This window comes from Marmota marmota, unplaced genomic scaffold, assembly GCF_001458135.2.
Source record: "Marmota marmota marmota unplaced genomic scaffold, marMar, whole genome shotgun sequence".
Classification (NCBI taxonomy): Eukaryota; Metazoa; Chordata; class Mammalia; order Rodentia; family Sciuridae; genus Marmota; species Marmota marmota.
The window spans coordinates 5,094,849-5,121,043 of NW_025999897.1; the positions used below are offsets into that span (position 1 = coordinate 5,094,849).

The 26,195-nt window shown below is 34.1% G+C and overlaps 1 protein-coding gene across 1 annotated transcript in view; it reads right to left on the reverse strand.

Annotated features, from left to right (window-relative positions):
• Positions 1–24,198, reverse strand: part of LOC107158313 (ATP-binding cassette sub-family A member 6-like) — a 55,070-nt gene extending 30,872 nt beyond the window's left edge. The window contains exons 1-18 of the mRNA XM_048798208.1: positions 24,005–24,198; positions 23,463–23,618; positions 22,869–22,971; positions 21,391–21,595; positions 20,158–20,316; positions 18,730–18,833; positions 17,626–17,852; positions 13,078–13,219; positions 12,345–12,530; positions 11,686–11,833; positions 10,340–10,508; positions 7,284–7,342; positions 5,032–5,142; positions 4,266–4,441; positions 3,935–4,054; positions 3,552–3,690; positions 2,749–2,839; positions 1,748–1,907 (exon numbers count right to left, since the gene is read on the reverse strand). Of these exons, the coding sequence (XP_048654165.1) occupies positions 1,748–1,907; positions 2,749–2,839; positions 3,552–3,690; positions 3,935–4,054; positions 4,266–4,441; positions 5,032–5,142; positions 7,284–7,342; positions 10,340–10,508; positions 11,686–11,833; positions 12,345–12,530; positions 13,078–13,219; positions 17,626–17,852; positions 18,730–18,833; positions 20,158–20,316; positions 21,391–21,595; positions 22,869–22,964 (2,292 nt within the window). The 5' untranslated portion in view covers positions 22,965–22,971; positions 23,463–23,618; positions 24,005–24,198. The remainder of the gene's footprint in view (positions 1–1,747; positions 1,908–2,748; positions 2,840–3,551; positions 3,691–3,934; positions 4,055–4,265; positions 4,442–5,031; positions 5,143–7,283; positions 7,343–10,339; positions 10,509–11,685; positions 11,834–12,344; positions 12,531–13,077; positions 13,220–17,625; positions 17,853–18,729; positions 18,834–20,157; positions 20,317–21,390; positions 21,596–22,868; positions 22,972–23,462; positions 23,619–24,004) is intronic.
• Positions 24,199–26,195: the final 1,997 nt, after the last annotated feature.

Consider the following 26,195-nt stretch of genomic DNA (forward strand, 5'->3'; position numbering starts at 1 on the left):
GGTAGGGATTCATTTAATCTATATTTCTGGTGCCTGAAGTAGTTTCTTTCAGATAATGAATTTACAATAAGCATTTGTTTACTATGTATCTCTTTCCTAGGGGTACTTGGATGAAACTGTGAATTTCATAGAGAAGGCTCCCTCATTCTACCTTCTGAATAGGAGGGTAATGGGCCACCATCCTTACTGAAAGGAAATAGATGGACAAGGCTCTACCAAGCACTGTGATTTCCTATGGTCTACCTGTGGCTTTCAGGGGACCTGGAGTCACATATCCTATAATGGATGTAGGCATGGCATTAGAGTACCAGAGGCCTGGGGTATGTATAACAAGGTTGCTGTGTGCTGGGACATCAACAACAGAAACTCTAGCTACATGGCATATTCCAGTAGGAGTACCAGCAAATGCCTCCCTATCCTCTTTCTCTGCCCCAAAATGAAGGTAGGCCAGGTACAATCGTAGGGGGGCTTAGTCCAAGAACACTACAACATAGTTTAGAATATCATCTTCCATGCTACTTCGAGGTTAGAGAGACCTGCCATATTTGGAAGTGTCGCTAAAATCTGAATTCCTAAGCATTTGCCTAATGAACTAAATCACTGAAAATGGCTTATTTAAATGAGACCTATGGTTAAATATTTAATAAATTAAATGTTTAAACCAAAAGGAAGATGCTTATTAAATAACAAGAGACTAAATATATTCCTTCATTTATAAGATGGAGAAAATTATATCACCCACCTCCAAGAATAGCTGTCAGTACTTAATGAGTTGATACATATGAACTCGTTAGGACAGTGTCTAACACATAGTACCCATTGTAAGATGTTAGGATTGTTTGTCAGTCAGAACCTACCTTGATATTTCCACCCAGCAGGTGGTAACCCATGGTGAACATTTCCTTTTTTTCTCTTTGCTACTGGGGATTGAACCCAGGGGCACTCTACCACTGAGTCTCATTACAGACTTTCTAATTTTATTTTGAGACAAGATCTCACTAAATTGTCATAGGCTGGCCTTGAACTAGCCATCCTCCTGTCTCAGTTTCCTGTCTCTGCCTGGGATTACAGGCATGTGCCACCATGTCTGGCTTGTTGAACACTTTTGTAAAATAAATAAGCTATGTTTTTTTTCCTTGCAAAATAAATACATGTTCAAATCAACCAAAGGAGCTTATTAAAATTAAAACACAAAAAGAAACCTGTAGCAGAGACCTTGATACCTCACCTTCACCTGTTCTGCACTCTCCTAGTGTCAGTGAATCAGCTTATTAAACACACTTCCTGTCTTGAGATTCCTTTTCTAGCCTTAGAATTATGCTAAGGTCATGTTCAAAGGAAGCCAGAGGGCCAGACAGTTAATGTACCTGGATCTAACCCTTACCCAATGACAGATAGAGAGTAGTGCGTAATTACCCTAACTGCCTTACCCCTATGGTGACTTGACTCTGTGCTCACATACTTAAATCTTTTCTCCCTACCCCTACCCCTGTGATATTGCACTTGAATTGCCTACAATGGCTAAATTGCTTGATAATGCAAAATTCCCTGGCTTCCTTCCTTCCCTCTCTCATGTCTCCACTTTTTGCTGGTCCTTTTAGGGAAAGACTACCAAAAAATTTATTAAACTCAAATTCTTATCTCAAATTATTATTCTCAAATAATCCAGCCCAAGACAAAAAATCAAGTCCATAAATAATGAAAATCGTTATAATAATGTGAACATTGATCCCAAAGTTCATTCCATTGTAATCATGTTTAAGTTACCTGGAAATTTACTTGTGCTTTCCAAAGGCAAAGTAAATACAAGTTTTTCTTTGTTTTCTAGTTTTAATTTAGCATCAGAGATATGATGATTAATGAAAGATGTGATTTGTTCTGGATCACTTATCTCGTTCTTATACAAACTAATAATCAAAAGAAAAGAAAAAGCATTAGTATTTTTCTATACTGTTACCACAGAACAGGTTTTTTAAATTCAAAATTTAGAGTACTACTTTACTTGGCTTTATGAAATAAACAAAATGAGGAAAAAATAACAATCCATCAGTTTGAAAATCTATAATCTAAATATAAAAGGAATATAAACTAATTACAAAGAAACACATAACTTATTGTGATTAAAACTATATACCTACTATGAAGATAAACAGAGGGAGGTGAAAATATTAGACAGAAGAGACTCCTTTGGGGAACTTATTACACCTGAAAGTGTAGGTGTCAGAATTTATTGGCTCATAGAGAAACTTGGCCCACATCCGTGTTTTGTTTGGCCATAGATTTGGGCTTTTACAATTTTTTTAGCCTAGACATACTGTTTCTAGTTAGACACAGGTCTCACCACTCTCTCACACCATATTTACTCTCTGTTGAAAATGGCTTCCAAAAATATTTGCCATTGAGCCTTATGAAGGGGTGAAAATGTATGACCGGAATGTATAAATCCGCTTAGAAAAATGGAGAGTGGGAGGAAAGTAGAGATTTAGGCTGCACAGAACAGCTACCTATGGTACATGAAGCAGTCCTGATGAGACAAGGCAGCTTTGGCTTGTAATGTTGACATTGTGCCCAGAACTAATATTAGAAAAGACACAAGGAGGCCGGAAAGTAGGAACATCATTAGAAAACACTTACCAATCTGGTGTAACTGTAATGAAGCATGAGAGCAGTTCACACTTGTAGCTGTCCAACTTTGTTATAAACCAGTACTGAAAACATACATATTCAGGCTTTCCCCAAAGTCTTTACCTTAAGTGATATCCAAGACCCCATTTTCTCTTTAAAAAGACAGAAGATCCTGCACACTTCAGTTCCCCATTGGACATGATCACTTTTCTATCTGAGTAAAAAATGCAAGTGAGAAAGGATATGAGGAGTCATATCTTTTCTCTCTAGAAAATATAGATGGGAAATTAAAGCTCAGAATTCCAAAGGAGAAGTGTTGTATGGGACATAAAGAATGAGTTAGGCATCATTATCCTAAGTACATGTATGAAGACAAGAGTAGTGTGAAAATATTTGTATACAATCAGTGACTTGAAAAACTGTGCTCTATATATGTAATATGAAATGAATTACATTCTGCCATCATGTATGACAAATTAAAATATATAAATAATTTTAAAAAACAAATAAATAATTTAATAAAAATAAATAAAGTAAGTAAGAGACAAATTATAAAAATAAGGATATGCACTATGTATTTTAATATTGAAACACACATTCACATTAATGCATTTTGAACTCATCAACATCAATCTATTTCAGCACCTGCCAATATTTTCTAGGGTAAAATGCCACAAATTACATGGGTATATCCTTTACTTTGGATTCTAAAGGACAAGTGGCTATTTTTTAACCAAATATATATGAAAGAAGATTTGGATGTTTGAATGAACTGTTAGGTAATTTGAAACAAAAATAAAAACCTTCAGATTTTGCAAAGTGGACACATGGCACTAATGAGAACAGGGTTTTTACCTTGAGAACAAACATTTCTCCTAAATTTCCCCAACTTTTCATTGTGATACTGCAATAAAACTAATAATTACCAGCTAGAATGTCAGCCTCCTCCATGGACTGGGTACTGAAGAGGATCACACGATTCGCTCTACGTTCCTTCAGGAAAGTCCACACTTGGTGCCTTGAAAAGGGATCTAATCCAGCAGTTGGTTCATCTAAAAGCAAAACCTACACAGAACAAAGAGATACAAAATCATATTTCTGTTCCACATTAACTATTTCCACATGATAGCATGGAACATTATAAATACCAATAAATAGTCAATCATTTGTCACCAATGTATTTATTCATTATGCTTAGCAGATTCTCTTTCGATAAAGTACAAGGAGCGTTCTACCACACTTAGTGATAAAAGAGCTGACTCTTTATGACATTCTATCTGCTTTCTCCACTGTACATAATCTTACTCACTTGAGGATCTCCTAAAATGGCAATCCCAAAGGTCAGCATTCTTTTCTGTCCGTCACTTAAATGTATAGCAAGATTATCCTGAATATTTTGCATGTCCAATTCCAATAAAATTTGTTGTACCTATACAAGAAAATACATAAAACTTAGAATATAAAATAATTCATACTGTGAAATAATATCTCCCCATCAAAGTGGTAGATACTTTTTAGAGGACCTCTTTGCCTAAATTTTATTCACAACAGGACTGAGAAATCACTGATAAGAATTCTGTGGACATGATTTAACTTGGTCAATGATCAGCAGCTTAATTAATCTAAGCATGCCTGTCTACCTCTTGTTCCACTTCCTGTGGTCGAATCCCTTTTATCTTAGCAAACAGGCTGAGGTTTTCCTTCACAGTGAGCATGTCGATTTGAACATTATTTTGAGGACAAACACCAGTTATCTTTCTGATTTCCTCCAAGTCTTGCATTTCAGAGAGGTTTTTATTATAGATGGTAACTGATCCTAAGAACAGAAGTTAAAAATAATTTGATGTTGGCAAGATAATATATTTTATTAATTTGTAGAGATGTTATTCAATTAAAATATTGCCATATATTGCAAATATCTAAAATAATGACTTATTAATAATTACTAATCATCTATAAGATAAAATATACGCTTATAGTAGTGCATATTTCCCATGAAATGTCACAAAATGAAATAGAAAAGATATTCATGAAATTTGGAGAAATAAGAAATATATTCAAAATCATATAGTTTTGGGAAGCAACTTTTGTTTATTTGCTTGTTTGTTTCAGTACTGGGGAATTAAACCCAGGGTGTTCTACCACCGAGCTATACCCCTGGCCCTTTTTAATTTTCTTTTGACTTAGGGGATCACTAAGTTTCTCAGCCTGGCCTGGAACTTGGATCCTCCTGCCTCACCCTCCAGAGTCACTGGGATTACAGGTGTGCGTTACCATGCCTAGCAGGGAAACAACTGTAGATTAACATTATTGGTCTCAAGCTTTTAAATTTTAAGTGAGAGAATCAAACATACGACTTTGTTCTCTTATCAGACATGGTGTTTTGAGAGATATCTCTGTGCTCACCTTCTGTTGGAACAGACAATCCATTAAGGATGTTTAGGAGTGAAGATTTGCCAGCTCCACTGTGACCCAAAATTGCTGTGATCTGACCTTCATATATGTCAAAGAGCATGCCTGTTTTAGCATAAGGTAGTAACATTACAAATAAGAGAGTATTAGACAGGGTAGATCGTAAATATAGAACAAGACAATCAAGTTTAATGGTATGTTACTCAAGCATTCCAAAACCTGAAAGCACACAATATTCAATATTTTCCTAATTGTTAAAATCTTACACTGGAGAAATTGATAACTTAAATAATATGTTACTGATACAATAACAACAGTGAAATACATATCATGATTAAAATGATCCTACTGGTACAGTATACCAATGACTAGGATAACAGTGGCTAATGGAAAGGGTGTCCAAAATGGACCATTATAAGCATAAAGGTTAATAAAGTGATCTCTCAAATTCATCAGAAAGTTGGATTATTTAATAAATAATGTCGAGACAACTATACAAGTACTGTACAAAGTTTATGTATGGTGTTGTGAATAGAAAGTACCCAACGTTTTCAAGAGTAAGCAGAAAATAACATTGACGCTCTCCTGGAACTGACCCACATCACTGCAAAAATGAAATGCAAGTCTCAGTTTCCTCATCTGCAAAGTGAGGGAAACATCAAAATACTTTTCATAAAGTTAAGTGGAAAACATCCATGTAAATTACTTAGTATAATTCCCAGTACATACTGAATTCTCAAAGACCCTTAAGATTTTATTGCTTTTCTTCCTGTGGTTCTTGTTATTATTAATTATGCATGTCTGTGAGAGTATAAATTCCTCCAATCATCAAGGGAAATTACTTGAAATATGAGTCAAGAATCTTGAAAATATGGTTTCTTTGAATAGTTCTGCCTATAGAAACTTATCTTCAGGTTATAATTAATGACCTTTATAAAGACTGAACAAAGATAATATTAGTGTTTTCTTTTTAAAAAAATATTTTTATTAGTTATTGATGGGCCTTTATTCATTCATTTCTTTGTATGTGAAGCTGAGAATCAAACCCAGGGCCTCACACATGCTAGGTAAGCACTCTACCAATGAGCCACAGCCCCAGCCCCCATAGTGTTTTCTATGAGAGTGAAAACTGAATTTTATACCACTGGTATAAAATATATACCTGATAAGTTCATCATAGTATTCATAAAACAGAATGTTATTTAGTCACTGAAAAACAGGATATAGATAAGGAACTCAGAGTGTATTCTCAAAGGTGCTCCAGAGTTTCCACAGGGACTCTTGCATGCAGAGCACAAAGCATAGAGAATGCAGCTAGCTCCCCACCTACTCCTGGAAGAGCAACTCCACATGGTTCCAATTTGTACATATATTTTAATGTTCTGATCTCCATTAGTTTTCAATTTGTTAAGGTACTGCTAAAAAATGGAAGAAATTCTTATGGAAGCCGAAGGTATTTAAACATAAAAAGAAGTGATGGTTATTTCATGAGTACAAATGTTTCATAATGTGTTCTAGGAATTTAAATTATAAATTACTCCAATATGCTGTTAGTGAAAATTAAAGAAATCACATATCTAAATGGTATTTGATGAGAAAAGTCTAGAGGGTCTAAATGTAAGAGTACAATTGCTCACAAAATACATTAATTTCTCAAAATAAAGAACTAATGTCAAAGGAATAAATAAGATTGAGTTACGGGATACTGCATTTGTTAGGAAAAAAACACAGTGTAAACACAATGGGCAGATAGTCCTCAACCTTATTGGGTGTTCATTGCTTTTCTCTATCTTTAAAAGCTTTTAGAAAACTATGTTTGTCATAGGATATTGACTTGCAAATTTAATTTACTATCAATGGTTTTACACATCTTAATCTAGTTACCTACTGCACCAGTGCATATAAACTATGTAAATTCCCTGACTAGGAAAAAAAATTATTAGATTGTAAGTCTAGAAATTATACAAAATTAAAATACTATCTATAGCACAGTAATCTAAAGAACAATATCAAATGACATTTCTCATTTTATATTCCATTTCTGTTAGTTAATAGATCCATGAAATATTTAGAATTTTACAGCACAATTTTAGTAATGATTAATGTCCTAATGGTAGAATTGAATTTGTTTGTTTATACTTTTTACTTTTCTCTTTTAATTTTTGATGATATTTTTAAATCTTGCACCTTGAATTTTACCCATATTTTTTGTAATAACAGTGAAAAAATGAAATGTTTTTCTTTACCTTTCAAAGCTTTCACTTGTCCAGACTTTGTTTTATATTCCTTTTTAACGTTTCTAATCCTGAAATAATGAAAGGGATGCTTACTTAGCCAAGACAGAAGTAAAAATAGCATAGATCATGAATAAACCTGCTGTAGAGATAGATGCCACTGGACACTTGTGTGAAATAAAAGATGGCAATGCCAGGCTAGTCAGAAAGACAGGATTTTGAAATGAATTATTTCCTCTGACACAGAAAATAAAAGAATCTTTCTAGAAAGTCAAAATCGTGCTCTATATGTATAATGAGAATTGTAATGCATTCCGCTGTCACATATAAATTTTTAAAAAAAGGAAAGTCACAATTAAGCCACTAATAATTTGTTTAGAAAAGTAGAAAGTTCTGTAATTATCCTCACTTTCTTCCTCTGGTTTTACCCTTCGTCTCCCATCCCTTCCTTTCTTATTCAGTAGTCAGAGTCTCTGTCATTTACACCTTCTAGAGTGTTCTAATAGCTTGCCTTTGAACTCTAACTCTGATTTAGATATGATGCAGTTTCTCTCCTCCCCTTATTTTGCACTATTCTCAAAATAAAAATGTAAACTTGCCATCTCTGTTTCCTCACCTTTTCTTTACTCCTCACTTTCACTCAGACCTAAACCACCCACTTCAGGGACCTACTTTTAATGAAATCATTTGTGGTCACCTAATTACCGAATGCAATAAGTATATTCCTTATCCTGCTCACTGGATGAGTCTCCATCAATGACTTTCTCTGTTCAGTGTCTATATTCCAACATCATCTTGTGCTTCCTCAGGGTCCTCCATGTATACTGTGGATCTTCTCACCTAGACTCTCTGAGTGTGATATTCATTCTCATGGTTTCGACACTAACCTATCCTCTCTCTATCCTGTCTGATTGTGTCTGCATCTCTCTCTCTCTCTCTCTCTCTCTCTCTCTCTCTTTCTCATACACACACAAACTAAATCACTGATTATTCAACTTGAATGTACATTGTAATACCAAGACAACTGATGTCTGCAAACCACCTTAAAGATTCACATTAGATTAAATATTAATTGATCTGGGGTGAAGGCTGAGGACTGAGATATTATGAAAGTCTTCCAAGTGATTCTAATGTGAAGCTATGTTTAAGAAGAAACTGCTCTAAACTTGAAGATCCAGAACAGATCTCATTTCCTTTCCTGCCTAAACTATTCCCCCTCCACCATTCTGGACCTTACTTAGCAGCATGGACATTCAGATATTTTCTTCATAATTATTGCTCATACTCATCCATCACCCATATAACCAATTACAATTTCTTATAAAATTTAACTCTAAAATTGTAGTGGTGGGTCTCTCTTCTCCCTACTAATTATAATCATTCTTGTTTAGTCCTTTAATATTTCTCCTATTTTATACTGCCTCTATTTTTTTTTCTATTCTCAGGTTATTCCCCTTAGAATTCATGCTCTAAACAGAAAACAGGATTTTTTTTTTAAATCATCTTAATTACTCCTCAGTGTCCCTCAGGATTTCCTCGTGAGCCTTAGAGGGAATGTCAAGGCTCTTACATATGACATCAAGCTGCCTCTTGTTGTCTCTCCAGTGACATCTCTTGGCATCCTTTGCCTCATGTTTTATGTATCAGAATCACCATGTTGCCTGTCACATGCAGCACCAACCTTAGAGCTCTGGCTTTTGTTTGCTAGATGTGCAGAAGTATAACCCCCATATGCGTGTGCACACACACACACCTTCACATACACAAAAGAAACTTAGAACAAAATCATCATTTTATATTGCTTATTCTTAAAAGGTTGTTCATGGCAGCAGTGCTCATAAAAGCAAAAAGTCAGAAATAACCAAAGTATCCTTCTTGCAAAATGAGAGAAGTAAGCTCAGAGACTCATGTCTTAAAATATTATACAAAAACTAAAATTTTTAGTTTTTAAAACTAAAATCAGTGCATTAACCACAGTTATCACTATAGATAGATTAAAATGCATAATGTTGAGTGTAAAAGCAGCAAACAGGAAATAAGTGCAATATGATATAATTTGTAGAATAGTAATACTCTAAAAACACAGAGAATTGCCACATATCATGTAGGGATACACTACAACATTAAAATATGGACCACAGTGACATACCAAAATGTATGTCACATAAAGAGGGATGAAGAGAATGGTACAGTGAGATCAAAGAAAGCTTTAAATGAACATGATATATTCAATAAAAAATATTAGGCTAAGGAACTTAACCTTTCAGTAGATCACTTCTCTCCTTTGTAAAATGTAGAAAACAGAAACACCTGCCTTACAAGTTTAATTCTTAGTAAGAATTAAGTATATCTCTGGTAGGTAATAAGTACTATGTGAATATCTGATAAGTAAATAAATGGTTGATATTTAAAGTTCTGATTCTTTGAGTGCAACTGTGTTGAAAAATAAATTAGGACTTTTTAAAATTCATGGATTCTTGGGTTCAGTGGTTCTATTTCCAATAATTATAAAGGCTGAGGACTGAGATAAGAGGGAAGGTCTAAGAACATAGATATTTTAGGTGCTCCTTATATGGTCCAGGTACCTATCAAATCTCTTAACAATCCTATGAAGTGGATATTACTCTTGTTTCACAGAAGACACTGAGACTTGGAGAAACTTACTTGTTTTTTCAAGGTTACACATCAAATGAGAAACAATTGAGATACAAGGCTCTAAGAATTTCTGATTCCAAATTTCTTACTTCTTCCATCTTATCATATAAGCCAGACAAAACTATGAAAGGAGGGGTTCAGAGAATGAAAGTAGCAACTATAAAAAGAGGTAGGGCACAAGAGACAAAAGGAGGAAAGCAGACAAGGTGGAGCATGACTTGGTAACATTGTATGGAGAGGGTGGAAGGAAATCCTCCTTTCAGGTAGCAGATAGGAGAAATTGGTGGTGGCTGGCCTTGGAATAGTGCAAAGTGATGTTGTCCAGTTCCTGTCCCTTCAATATTTGGCCTCAGGCTCACCTCATTGCTATTGGTTAACCATTCCTTAGCCCGGTACTCATGAATTATGGTTACCTGATGGCTTCTTTTCCTTGGAATTCAGAAGCTATGGGTTCAAAATAACCATCAGAGGGATGCTCGGGATCCAGGTCTTTCTCAATGACCGTATTATCAGTCCTTCGGTGTCGGAAACAAGATGATGAACTCAGGAAAAATAATGGAGAATAGCGGTGCTCATTTCCATCTAATTAATCAATAGGCAATATAATATCAGATCACTAATATGAATACAAGGTTTCCCCTGAACAATCTAGAATACCATAAATTTTTAAACATCATAGAAAAATTCTTTTCTTTCTAACTTGCTATTATTCAGAAGAAAAGTTGATGATGAAGTAAACAATGAAAATTCAAAAGAAATAACATTGCAATAGTTGAACTATATAACAAAACTTTTAGCAAAATATAGATCAAAGGCTTGAATAAAATGTGACCCTAAAGGTATTTAGAAGAATGAATGAAATGAAATATTGGAAAATGTAAATTCTCAATATGGCACATATTAATTATAAACATTTCTATAAACTTACACAACTTTAGCACGGCAATACAACTGGACATAATAATGAAGTCCATATATTCACATGTAGGTACATGAATGAAATACACATGGAGATATTAGTTCAGGATAAATATGGTTGTGCTTTCAATTTATTTCCAGATTAAAAAAAAATAAAGTAGCATTTGTTATTAAGGGCCTTCAGATATAAAACAGAAGTAATAGAAATAGAGGACCAAACATAAATACACAGGAATATACCAGATAATCCTAACTATAGTCAAACCAGAAGGAATATCCAAGAATAAGAAGATTGTACATGGAGAAAGCATTCTGAGTCTAGTGAGCTTTTAGGTATTCTGGGTTTATTTAAATTTCTGGTTGTTCGCAAGATAAAGACAGTGTGGCTGCATATTAATAAACTTCTGTAAATATGAACAATATATGATAATGTTGAAAATAATACTAAACAAATATTTATTAATAAGCACTTCCACAGTCAAATCACTTTAATAAATTTCTGCTTATTCTGACACAAGTCCTAAGTATCACTCTTTGAAACCACTATTCAAGGATACTTGAAAACTAACATTATTTCATTACTACATAATTATAATGTTGTATAATCAGCATTATCATGTAATTATGACATTATATTCAAGTCAGAAGAATAATTGTTTTTACATAAAAATTCCTTTGAACCATTAAAACTATGAAGTAAAATAAAGAATACATTGCTCTGAGATGAGAAATATTTTCTTTTCATTTATAAAAAAGTAGATTTACATAATTTTGAGAAAAAACTATTTAATATAATCATTAACTATAGATGTCAGAGAAAAAAAAAACCACCATTACTTACGGGGTAAGATTTTGTCAAAGTACAGTGCCAGCATCAAGTAGATAAGACCATCAAAAGCCAACACAGAAAATGTTGCTAGCATTGTATATGATTTTTCTGAGGGGTCAGGGAAAACTACTCCATTCAAGTTATAATCCAGGTGGAGAATCTAAGATTCAACCAAAAATCACAATATATATTTAAGTTAATAAATATATAAGTTGCATCAAGAATTATTAGAACTATTACTTTCAGAATTATTAGAATTACTATTATTATTAAAACTAGAATTATTATTACTAACTAGCTTTTTAGTAAATAAAACAACTAGAAAAAGCACATCCATTTTAGAGTAAACAAAAGAATATTATTTAAAAACACTGGTTTAAAAAAATACAATGTTCTAAGTATAGATGTTTAAATAAGGACTCATGTGCTTGTTTTTATAAAGTCACTGCAGTATCTCAAAATATCTTCAATGTGACAAATGAAACAGATCTTATAACATGAGAAACTTGTGACGCACTTAATTAGTACACTGAAAAGTGAACATTTTCAAAGTTAGTTTTGAAGTAGAAAAACTGCTTAAAGGTTCCTGGATGAAAATAGTGTTGCTTATAATCACTTGTGAAGTATCAAGTTCTTTTGAAAGTTCAATAATTAATTAGCAATATTTTTACCTGAGTCATTCCAACTCTAAAGGCGAAAGGGCTACAAATACTCAAAATCCACTGTACAGATGGAGGAAGTTGTTTATAGAAGGCAGTGAATCCCACAAACCCCCAAAAGAGGGTGAGGAGAAACACAAACAAATTTGTGAGGACAGCTTTCTGTAACAGCACACTCATCAGGAATGATAAAGCTAGCTGAAAGAGAGAACACACTTACTTAGCTATGGCAGACATTTACTTCACTGAGAACCACTGGTATAAGGATCTCTATATCATGAAAAATATTTATCAGTGAGAATGAAAATAGTAAGGCATAGTGATTCTGTTCTGTTCACAGTTCTTCTTCTTCTTCTTCTTTTTTTCTAAAAGAGGATCCTTATTGACCTTACTCAGATAGTGGACTTTTGTTGTTGAGGAAGTGGGCGGAAGCTGAAAGACCTGAGGATAGGGTACAAATATAAACTTGGAAAAATTAAAATGAATTAATATGCTAAGGAAGGGTATCTATCTACAACTTCTGCAGAAAACATCCTGGCAGGTAGAAGAAATTAGAGGATCTCATTCAGAGAAGAAAGAGCAATATGGAAAGAATATTAGAAGGAGAAGGGATAACTAGGAATGGATACCATGCCACACACTGGACACGAAAAAAGGGACTATACTAACCTACAGGGACACTAATATTTACTATTTGTAGCTAAGAACTCAAAGGGAGACAGTGCGAATAAACATATGAACTTACCAAAGACAAGCCATATAAGAATAAGAGTGTAAATATGACCATAAAGCCAGTCATGAGTATAACTTGGGTGGATGTTATGATAATTGTAATGACTATGGAAAGGACCAAGATGAATGCAGTATACATTAAACCCCAGGACAACCTAAGCAAAGACAAAAAGTTACATAATTATTTCAATTTCATTAAGAAATGTTTTGAATATTCAAAAATATCTAAAGAATAACAATGATTTCCCTTATACTTGACACCTAGGTTAACAGCTATAGTATCAATATGACAGAAGTTCACTGTGTACCCATTTCCTGATCATTATTCTCCCATGAAGGTACCCAGTTCTCTAAATGTGCTGTTTATAATTTCCACATAATTTTATTGCCTTATCACAGAAAGATGATGGATACTGTACACTGGTAGAGGCTTCAATCCTGGGAAAGGATTCTACAACAAATTTAGTGACTGTATACAACAGCATGGCTTTGTTGTCTCCTAGTGTTCTCCTACCCATGAAATGTAGAGTTCTTCGATTTGTTTTCTATTACAATATTGCTAAGAACATCCTTGTATTTATCTTTTCTGGGTAAATGAATAAGAACATCTCTAAGATGAAGTTATTGAATTAAAAAAGATAAGCATTAGGTATCTTCAGTTGTATTAGATATTAACAAATTGTCCTAATTATAGAATTGGAAGGAAATTTAACAGATGCTGGTCAAATAACTCAAGTCTACTAACATCAGGGATATATAATAATTCTTGAGGGTCTCCACAGGTAGCACCTCCACTCCTTTAATAGTTGAAGTCTGTAACTTCAGTAATTTCATGTATTCTTCCTATTCATATTCATAATTTTTTTACTGCAACTGACATGAATTATGGTATGCATTTACATTTTCATGCTGATTTGCTTCAGGTGTGCCCATATTCCCATTTTTATGAAGTATTTATCCAGACTATTAGATCTATTAGATCTAGATTTTAGATCTAACAAGACCACAGTGTGCCTTAGCCCAAGTGCCTTATTTTATAAATAAGAAAGCTGCAATTCTTGGTTTTAATTCTTGTGCTATGTGAGTCTTATTAAGGAAATTTGGCCCTAATCCCATATAATGAAGATTAGGGCCTACTTTTTCTTCTATTAGGCACAGAGTCACTGGTTTAATTCCTAGGAACTTGATCCACTTTGAGTTTTGTGCATGGTGAGAGATAAGGGTTTAATTTCATTTTGTTGCATATGGATTTCCAGTTTTCCCAGCACCATTTGTTGAAGAGGCTATCTTTTCTCCATTGCATGTTTTTGACACCTTTGTCTAATATAAGATACTTGTAATTTTGTGGGTTAGTCTCTGTGTCCTCTATTCTGTATTATTGGTCTACCAGTCTGTTTTGGTGCCAATACTATAATGTTTTTGTTACTACTGCTCTGTAGTATAGTTTAAGGTCTGGTATAGTGATGCCACCTTATCACTAAATAGGATGGAATCAAATTAAAAAGTGTCTTCTCAGCAAAAGAAATAATCTGTAAGGTGAACAGAGAGTCTAATCCTGGGAGCAAATTTTTAACCCTCACACATCAGATAGAGCACTAATCTCTAGGGTATATAAAGAACTCAAGAAGCTAAGCACCAAAAAAAAAAATCCAAATAAACCAATCAACAAATGGGCCTAGGATCTGAACAGACACTTCTCAGAAGAGGATATACAATCAATCAACAAATATATCAAAAAATGTTTCATCATCTCTAGCAATTAGAAAGATGGAAATCAAAACACTCTAAGATATCATCTCACTCCAGTCAGAATGGCAGCTATTATGAAGACAAACAACAATAAGTGTTGGCGAGGATGTGGGGAAAAAGGTACACTTATACATTGCTGGTGGGACTGCAATCTGGTGCAGCCAATATGGAAAGCAGTATGGAGATTCCTTGGAAATCTGGGAATGGAACCACCATTTGACCCAGCTATCCCTCTCTTTGGCCCAAAGGACTTAAAAATAGCATACTACAGGGACACAGCCACATCAATGTTTATAGCAGCACAATTCACAATAGCTAAACTGTGGAGCCAACCTAGACGTCCTTCAGTAGATGAATGGATAAAAAAATGTGGCATATATACACAATGGAATTTTACTTAGCAATGAAAAAGAATAAAATCATGGCATTTGTAGGTCAATGGATGGCATTGGAGAAGATAATGCTAAGTGAAGTTAGCCAATCCTCAAGAAACAAATGCTGAATGTTTTCTCTGATATAAGGAGGCTTACTCATATTGGGGTAGGGAGGGGGAGCATGGGAGGAATAGATGAATTCTAGATGGGGAGGGGAAGGGAGGAGGCAGGCATTAGCAAGGATGGTGGAATGTGATGGTCATCATTATCCAAAGTACCTGTATGAAGACACAAATTGGTGTCAACATACTTTATATACAACCAGAGATATAAAAAATTGTGCTGTATATATGTAATAAGAATTGTAATGCATTCTGCTGTCATTAATTTTTTTAAAAAATCAATAACAAATTTTAAAAAGAAATGTACAAAAAAAAAAAGAAAAAAGAAAGCTGCAATCCCTTTATTAGTTAATGGCTTTACTCAGGGCCACAAAGTAAACCAGTATCAAGGTGCATATGTAGCGCTCTCTCTCCAGAGTTCGTTCCTCTGCTTAAAACCACATAATTAAGAATATAACAACTGAAGAATATAACAAAAATATTAAAACCAGGACCTTGATTCAATATGTCCCAGTAGAACATGTATATACTAGATTTACGAGTTACTTGACTTTTAAAATTTCACATCATTACAGTGATTCAGCCTGTGCGAGAAGCATCAGCATATTTTTAAAAGCATAACACATTCTGCAGATTCCACTTCCTGAGTACAGAAGTGAACTACTTTAAGTAGGAAATTAAAAACCACAATGTAGGAGAACCACAAGTGAAAGAGATTTTAACATTATCTAAAAAAAGTTATAGGAGTGATAGAAGGAATTTGGAGAGAGATGTTAAATCTACAAAAACCCTCATGCTGAAAATAAAGCAATTTAGACATCATACTTAAAGAATAAATAATGATTACTTTTCACATGTATGACATCAGTAAAAGAGTGTCATTCAATTTGTTTTGAATAGACACATTTGGAACTTAGTAGAAACATATCAGAATCTTTTTCTGTCTTTGTTTTAAGGATGTATAAGTAAATATATATATAGCTAAGTTTTCGGTTTGATGCATACCAAAAATTATCCTAAGAATGAATTCACACGCACATGTATAATACTTTTCTCACTTTAGTATGGGATTGACTGGTACTTTCCTGATCACAGGTGACTGCTGTCATTCTGTTCTATAGGACATGCCCTGGATTTAAAGTAGGCCCCTTTTACAGGAGTTCCATCTCTCTTCCTTCCTAACAGATTTTGTGATTGGCTATTTGTATTTCCAAATGTCCCATTGCAAAAAAAAATTATTCTCCCTCTCTTAACATATGGTTTCCTCTTTTTCTATTTCACAATTCACACATAGTAGAATTAAAAATCACTATTATTAAATATATTTTATAGATAATAAAAATTTCCTAGACCATAATTATATTTCAGGAAACACATGGCTTTCAAGGGATTTTTCAAGTGAATAATTATTCATTCATTCCAAGTAGTTCCATATGCATAAAGAATATTTTATTGATATGAGGACTACATGGAGATTCAATATCAAAAATGTTTCTTTTGGGGTAAAATAAATACATTATTTTTCCTTTTCCTCTTTTTCTAGGCAGTATGAATTTTGTCACTGAATGTCTTGCAAAATTACGTTTGACGTCTTGGGAGTTGAGGGTTGTATGATTTACATTTCTCTTTACTAAACTCATCTATTAATGTTTTCGTTATGTGTATATATTCACACATATATATTTCAAAATACTTTAAATTATGTGTGGAATGGAGCAAGATATAAATACTACTATATGAAGCAAATGCTCTTATGAGGCCCTTCCTACATGTCAGCCCAGGTGTTGTATTTCCTGAACGCGTTCCATATGCTACTTCATTTAACAAGATATGATATTTCCTTGCTCCAAAAAATATATGTTTGGGCCCAGCCCCTGAACACAACTTAGCCTTCATAGGCCTATATTTTCGTCTTCAACATGAGGAAGCATGGAGAAATCAGCTGATAATTGTGGGTAGATCAGTTAGGAGAGGTGTCTTCAGGACACTTTGGTTAGAGTTGCAGCTCTGATACTCAACATATACCAAAATCTCGGCAACCCTCTTTCATTTTAACTCTCCTTATTTATAAACTAGAGGAGAGTTCCTCTATCACAGAGTTAGCTTAAGATATTCACAGCACAGGAAAAATTACTCAGCAAACTGTAAGCATTATTTTCCATGACAAAATTTAACACAGACTAAATCAACAAGTCAGCAAAAGATAATGTAGTTACTATATCAAGGTTAAACAATGGTATTCTGAAGCAATAACATATTTTTTTCTGCTTCAGAGTTTCCATTTATTAACTGGAACTACTTGAATGTATCACTCACCAGAAAGCTGAATCATGTAGACCCATCATTTTCATCAGTTCCTTACTCTTTTTCCTCTCTTTTGTAACATTGTGTGATACAAAATATATAAATGGGGAAAAATAAAGCAAACAGTATAAAATGAACATCTCACTTTGAAAAATGTCTTTAGAAATAAAAGGTAATGTCTTCATATTTATAGCAGTGACTGACATCAACTCATCTATCACAGAGTGATTTGTTGTGACCTAAAGAAGGATTTAAACAAATATGAATCATTATTTAAGGAACTGAAATTGATGAAATCAGCATCAGTGTTGCAGTTTGTACTTATAACAATTTCAATATTCTACTATTTCTATATAAGATTTTTACATTAGGGGAAAATGAGTGACTAGTAAAATGGACCTCTCTGTAAATTCCTGCAGCTTCCTGTGATTTTAGAACTACTTAAAAACTAAAAGTTTGAAAATACTCTGGAAGCTCAGGCAGGAGAAGCAGGAACTTAACGCCAGCCCCTGAAACATAGTGAGACTCTGTCTCAAAATGAAAAAATGGAAAGATCTGGGGATGTTGCTCAGTGGTTAAGCACCCTTAGGTTCAATCCCTAGTACCAAAAAACAAGTTTGAAAATAGGCAGGGTTCACTTGTCTGAACATCTGCTTCATTATATAAACATACGAAAACCTGTATACATCACTGCTTTGGTTTGAATGGGACCCTTCTATAAATTCACATTGCAACTTCATCACTGTGGTGATATAAGGGGTAGGCCTTTGGGGGAAGTGATTAGATAACTATCCTCATGAATGTGGTACTACCCTCATGGATGAATTAGTGCCTTATCAAGGGCTGTGGGGAACCAACTAAGGCCCTTTCTGCCCTTCTGCTCTTTCACCATGTGAGGACACTTAGATGGTGACATCTGTGAGGAACATAGACTCTCAGCATTTTATAGGTTCCAGAACTGTGAGAAACAAATTTCTGTTCTTTTTAAATCACCCAGTCTCAGGTAGTTGATAAATCACAGCATAAATGGACTAAAAGCATCAACTTTCACAACAATCATGATGCCCTTGGGATTAGTTTACATTGAACATTAGACCTTCTCAGGTGGGTACTTACTTCTATAATAGCAGCATTAATGATACTCTGCAAAGTCACAAATCCTCTTTCCCAGTATTTGGACAATACACATGAATATTCACCATATATTTCCCAACAATGACCTATAAGCACAAAGAAAAAAATAACCATCAGTATGGGACAAAGACTGTTGGACACTAAGAAGCAAGAATCTAAGAAAAGACAATACAGGGGAGACTTTGCCAGTCAGAATATTTAACTACACAGAAGAAAGAAGCACATGAAAGTTTAAAAAGGTAATTTTATTCATGAAGACCACAGATTCATAGAAGATATTAGAAAACAAAAAGTAAATAAAAGGAAACACTGTGTTCCATGCTATTTCTCAAAATATTAAAAACACCCCAGCCCTACAACTTTCTTTGCACTCAAATGTTCTCCTTTTAGATGGACGTATGGCTCACTTCTTCATCCTGATCTCCTCTCTCAAGTAACTTCATCAAACAGGTCTTTCCTGATAGCTATATATAAGATATATAAAATAGCTCTTGAGTTCTTTATCTTTTAACCTGGCTTTGTCATACTTTGTGGTGGGTATGATTTTTCTCCCATCCCCTGTCCCAATTAGCATGAGTAGGAAAGAACTGATTCTACTAGTCCCATTGCTTCTGCTTCCTAGAGGGTCTTCTAATTTTTTGCCCTCTCTCCCTTTCAGCTGCCTCCAGCATCAGCTCAGCCACCTGTCAGCTCACTGGCAGGATTCATTACATTCTCCCTGAGTCCTTTACAATCTATTCTCTGGCTGCATCAGGAATGCTGTCTTAGTCTTGGAAACCTAATCACAACCTTCCTTGCCTCCGCTGAAGTACCTCAAGGGCTATCCAATGCTTGAGGTCTATGAGATGCCAGAAGATCCAGCTTCCTCTGCCTATTATACTCCTCTTCAGTATCTTCAAGATCTAATAAGAGATCCCCTTTCTCCCTTCAGGTCTTTCCCATTTACCTTTCCTCTTTCTGTTCCCTGAAAGCAATGCCTTCTGGTCTTGGTTTAAACATCCTTTCCCTAATTCCACAGTTCACCAAGAATACCAGTCTAAGTCCCCACAAGAACCTTTCCTTGTACTTGTCCTTAATTCTTCAACATCTGACTTTCCTGATAAATTGGAATTTCACCTGTCATGGACCCATCAGCAGACCTGTCAGTCTTGATCACACCTGCATCCTTCCAGTCATATACATGCATGCTCAATAGATATATGTTGAATTATTCTACAGGTTTTTTGTTTTTTTTGAGAATCAGCTTCTAGTGGGAGGCTAGTTTATCTAGTTTATCTTGGAATAAGTTCAACAATAAATGTTATTTTATTTTCTCCTGTGCCATTGAAAAAATCTATATTGCCCATCCCCACCTGTTCTTATGTTGAAAACATGAAGACAGACATAATCAAATTTTATATGAAAAGTCACCTGTTAAATCATCTCTCAAAAATGGAACAGCATATCCTTGAAAAAATTTTAACTTGTAAGAGAAAGTGTCACTAAAGGTGATTCCCACTGCATGTGGGAAATTCTGGAAAATTACGTCATCCATGTCTTTTTCATTTGGTACCCCAATGATTCTTGTTCCTGTGAATTACAAGGCAAAAATAGACATAGAAAATTGTAATTGAGTTTCCCCAACATAAAATCTGTATTCAACCATCATCACATATTTTTATTAGACTTAACGCTAATATCATTTTCCATTTAAAGCAAACTTGAAATAAAAGTCAAGTGGACATTTTTATTTTAATCCTTTAGATTCTAGAATCAGGAGACATGCATTAGAATTTAAGTGTTTTCTTTTTAAAATGATAAATCATTTTAAAAAGAAAATAATTATATATACAAAAAACGTTATGGTGGGATTAGTCAGCATTAGACAATGAAACTATGAAAAATTGAAGTCATTATACAGCTAAGTAGTCCAGATTCCAAATTGTAGTCATTATACAGCTAAGTATTCCAGATTCCAAATTCACTGAAGAAAAGAAATTGTATGACCTTTGTCCTATGCAGGAACTAAGATAAGAAGCAACTCTATTTATAACAACCAGAAATTTCACTTGTTAGAAATTATGAATTAAAGAGTAAATAGTCAGACTACACCCAGCTTACACATGAATAAATTACACAGTTTTTTCATCTTGATTACATAATAATGTAATTTAGAATGAAGACCCCTAAAGATGTTTATGAATTATACTATATTCAGAAAGACAATCTTCAGATTATTCATGTTTTCATAGTTATGAAATTACTGTCCTATAACCAATTCCTAATCTTTTACTTAGTTGCTTGTTTGTTTGTTTGTTTGTGAGCTATACATCTTAATCATTATATTTCCATGTTAAAAACATATGTATTCACCAATGGTTATGTTTCCCCTATTCACTACTCTGCAAATCTGAAATTATAAATCTGTTGTTTCATTACATTCCAATAGGAATGTGGGCCTCCTTAAATCAACTGCCCTCAAAGCTAATAGTTCTGACAAAACAAACAAACAAACAAAAAAACTAACAAAATTGTATGCTATCTTGATGTTTAATTTGTTAGCAAAATAAACAGTTATCACTGTAACCTCAAATTAATATGTGTACATCTTATCAAAAACTACAACTAATATCAGTAATGCTGTCTTGCCATTAGTACACCTACCTTTCATTAAGGGAGCAAATGCTGTTGTATTCATTATCTGCTGAGTTATATTAGAGACTGGAGTATACACAATCATTATAGAAGAGACATTAAATTTGTCTACCCTTCCCAGATCTTGAGGAGGTATTTCAGGTAATTGGTTATTTTCTTTGACTTCTGAAAGCAGACCCACATACAGTCCTAGCAGTATTGGGAGGCCCCATTCCTATAAAATATTTGACAAAAAGAAGTAAGAAGAAATAGATGAGCTTAGATCATTTTCCCTTAAAATCAGTCCACATCAAAGAACTGTTGAAGACAGATTTCAGTTTTGCCATGTAGTTGGTCTCTCCATTCTCTACTCTTCAGAGCAAGGAGAACCCAATGAATATAAATACCAAGTTAATAGCCACATATATCCTTCTCAGATTCTAGAACTAAACTTTTGCAATAATTCATGAACTACGTCACAAGCCATTAGAAACTAACAGGACACCTAATAGGGTGCTAATCTCTACACACATAGGTAGCTAATTCAAGACTCCAGATAAGTATTCTAGATAGGGTTCATGGGGCAAATGTTTTGTCAGTTCTGATACCCTTGTATCAAAAACTAAAGGAAATACGAAGGAACTGAGTGTTAAAGACTCACTAGTGGATCAACAATGTCAATAACCAGTGGATCAACAATATCAATAATCACTTCCTCCTTTATATCACGTTAGACTAGGTTCCCCACCTCCCAAAATTAAGTGAGACCAAATGTTTGAGTTCTGGCCAGTGGGATGTGGACAGAAGTGAAAACATGCTACTTCCTTGCCATGTTCAGGGACCCTCACACAACCTTCCATACTCTGTCTCAAATCTTCCTTTTCCTCATCTTCTGACTGGATGCAGAAAACTCAGTGAAGGTTTGTAAGCTCTAGTGAGATCTCAAAGTCTCTAGTTGAAGAAGTCTAGGTTTCTGAATGACTGTGTGGAGAAGAGTGTACCACCTACCCAACTCACTTCTCCACTACAACCTTCAGATTGCAATAAGAGTAAAACATAAACCTTCACAGTTAAGCCACTGAAATCTGAACTAGTCACCTGCAGTTAGCCTGCTGCCTGATGCAAACCCACAGTGGTGTGACGTGATCATAACCTCAGAAAAATCTTTAGGTAGAAAATTAACAGTCTTAAATATGAGACCATGAAGTTAACATTTATTGTAGGCCAATTATTTGGCTCTAAATGGGATAAAGTGGTAGCTTTAACAGTTCCTACAATTTACCACTTAATTAAGTGTGCACTTAATCTCTTTTTAAAGATCTGAATAGTAATTTAGTCTTTACAATTCTAGGTTATTGTTCAAAAACTATTATGAGTTTCTCAATTAAACAAATACAAATAGAGACAACCTAAAAACCAACACATCTGGTCTTCAAATTAAAGAATAACATTAGAAATCATTAAGCGACAAAATAAAACTGGAGAAGGAGACAAACTGTCTTACATACCAATGCACTCTCTCTTTTCATCCTCCATTTCTTAAGAAAATTCTTACACAGAAGAGCTTGAGTTTGCTGATACACACTTGTCTGTTTTATTCTCATTTTGACTCTTCATTAAATAAACAAAGAGAAATAAACCAGAAAAAATAAGCATACTAAGAAAAATCATGATTATATTTTTGAGTAAAATATTTACTGCTTCTAAAAATTGTAAAAAAAGATTTAAAATTGTATTGCAATAATTCATGACTAAAGATTCACCTCACATATATTCACTTTATCTGGGGGAGTGAGAGATGGTGGAGAGGTAGAGTGATTTGTTTTCACATTTTTCAGCAACAGAATTCTACACTTTCTAGAAAAACTATCATTTGAGCTTAGAACCTATAACTTCACTTTTTGACCTTTCATAGCAGAATGATGTGAATAATTAAATTATATCTCTTCCTAATAATAGTCATTTCTTGCTCCTTGCACTTTAAATGAAAATCTCAAAGCTAATCAAATTAATGTCAAAATTCAGATTACTTCAGTTCATGTGAATAATAAGTAACATTCATTAGTTATGACCCCAGTGAAATATTTTCTTATAGTATTTACCTTAAGATTGCAGTGGACAACTTTTAACAAAAGAATCAGGCTGTGGGATCACTATCTGGACTCAAAGTGTATTAAATTGGATTCTGAGACACAAGAAGAATAAAACAATTTCTCTTAAATTTCTCAATTTAGTCCCTGAATAACTCAGGAAACAATCTGTGAAACAAGTTTTAAAAAGAAGAAGAAGAAAACAACAAATTACATGGGAAAGGAATTTCATCCAAATGTTATCAAACAAACAGAAGTCTTTTTTTCCCCAGTTTTTATAATCTCCAAATTTAATTATTCTTTCAAATTTGCATATCAAAATATTTATGCAATTCTCTATTGGTAAGAACAGAAAAAAATTTACTATTTTCCTATATTTTACTGTTATACTTACAGGATAAAAGTTGTTTGGGAAAAAAACAGAAAAAATTTAGTCATTAAGTCTTCAACATAAAAACATAGAAGTGTTTGAAAACATCTGAAAATTATGATTTTAACAGTGTCCCACCCACATATTTGGCATACTATAGGAAAAAAAAAAAAGCTTTACTTACTGTCAGGAAAATTTTAAAAAGTCCTCTGGAAATGGCAAATCACAGTTCTCCTTGAACCTAGTGCAACAATTAAAAATTTAAAATGTATTGCTGCTTCCTCATTTATTCCTTAAGTAGGTGGCTACTCCCAGCAGTTCTTATTCAGACTGCCTTCTACAGAGGGGTGTAGTCAAGCCAAGCGGCACATGATGAACTTGTTTTGTTCTCTCTCCTTTTAACCCCGAAACCAATTATTCTGCAGGGAAATGACTGTTCAGTGATTGGTTGAGAATAAAACAGACCCTATGTTTGTTCATCTTGTTTTTCAACTCCAGGGATAGGGGAGAAATGGCAAATAAGGAAAATTATACTAGTTCATCAGACATCATGAGACCAAGACAAAGGAAAGAGTAAGAAAAGAGTAAAAAAAAAAAAATACTGACCAAAGTTAAAGTTGTATGAGAAATCTTTATCTTTTTTTCCCCCATGATTGATGGTTAAACATGACTGTCAATTATAAACTTGACCAATTCAGACTAAGCGGGCAAACATGCTGAAGCTGAATTTTTTATTTTTTTTTTGTTTATTTTTCTAATAAAGCTATGCAAAAAAAAATGACTATTCTGCCTTCAAGAATCTGTTAAGATGGAAAATGAAGAATTAGGAACAAATTTCATTTTTCCATTCTTTTAACAGTAGATAAAGGCATGGTAAGAAGTGTGAACAAACTAACAGTAAATATATTGCCAAGGACTAAAAATCTTAAAAGTTTCAGGAGAATTTCTGAGCATGAATACTAGAAAAAAATAAAAACGGAAAAATATTCAATTCTCATTTCAAAGTCTATCTCTCCGAAAAGAATTACAAACTTTTCTTGACCTGCCATAGTAAATGGCAAAACAGGAAACCAAAGTCCATGTATTGGGAAATCTCAAATATTTGACGTGGCTCCCAACTTACAGATGTTAATAATCATAAAACAGAGATGTTCTGGAGCAAAGGGGGATATGTTTAAAAAAAAGAATAACAACAATTATAATTGCATATTATGCATATATTCCTCTCCTTTGAAATTAGTTCTAATTTTAAAAATAGTCAACAGTGAAAGATTACATGTCTTTTACATTAAAAATTGGCAAAAGCAAAGGTGATAGAGGTGTTTTAAAGGTCTCCTGGGGTGTGAGGAAGGTCACACACATAAATTTTGAATCAAAAATAAAAGAATAATTCAGTGTAGGGCTGTGGATGTGGCTCAAGCGGTGGCGCGCTCACCTGGCATGCATTTGGCCCGGGTTCGATCCTCAGCACCACATACCAATAAAGATGTTGTGTCTGCGGAAAACTAAAAATAAAATAAATATTTTTAAAAAATTCTCTCTCTGTCTCTCTCTCTCTCTCTCTCTCTCTCTCTTCTCTCTCTCTCTTCTCTCTCTCTCTTTAAAAAAATAATTCAGTGTAAGTCAATTGGAACACAGTTCAGTTTTCTAGTTTTTTATTGTTACAGCTATTCTAAAATAATTCAGGAATTATTTTTACTCTTGCCTTCCTTACAATCATATTAGTAATATTATTACATCTATAATATCAATTATTGCTTTGATTAAATATATTTTCTCATTTTCTTACTGTTTTTATAGATGCTCTGTCTTTTTCTTTCTTGACCTTTTTATTCTGGTTTATTTTCATTTGGGGAAGACTAATGTCTTCATTTAAATGTGAAGATTGCCCCACAAATGTTGACCTATGATGATGCAGAAGCTCTAGCTTCTGACTAGGAGGACAGAAAATAGTGAAATGGTGACTAGGATAAATCCCCAAACAAAAGTTCAGATACATAGCCAAACTTCAACAACAAAAGAAGAAGAAGAAGAAAAAGAAGAAGAGGAGGAGGAGGATGAGGAGGAAAAGCTCGGGAGGCTGTCTCGTCAGCTAGAGAGTTCAGCTATAGGAGAAGGGAACAGAAATAAACAGGGGCTCAAGAAAAGCGATCCCCCGGATCCACCGCCATATGGTGGAGGTATTTCGGGGAGAGCTTTCCATGCCCAAACATGGAGGGCTGTTAACGCTGAGATGGGTCTTGCTTATCCAGTTTTTCAGGATGACAATAGGGGAAGATTCCATGAACCCTTAGATTTTAAAATTGTGAAGACCCTGGCGGAGTCTGTGCGCACTTATGGGGTGGATGCCGCCTTCACACTAACTCAGGTGGAGA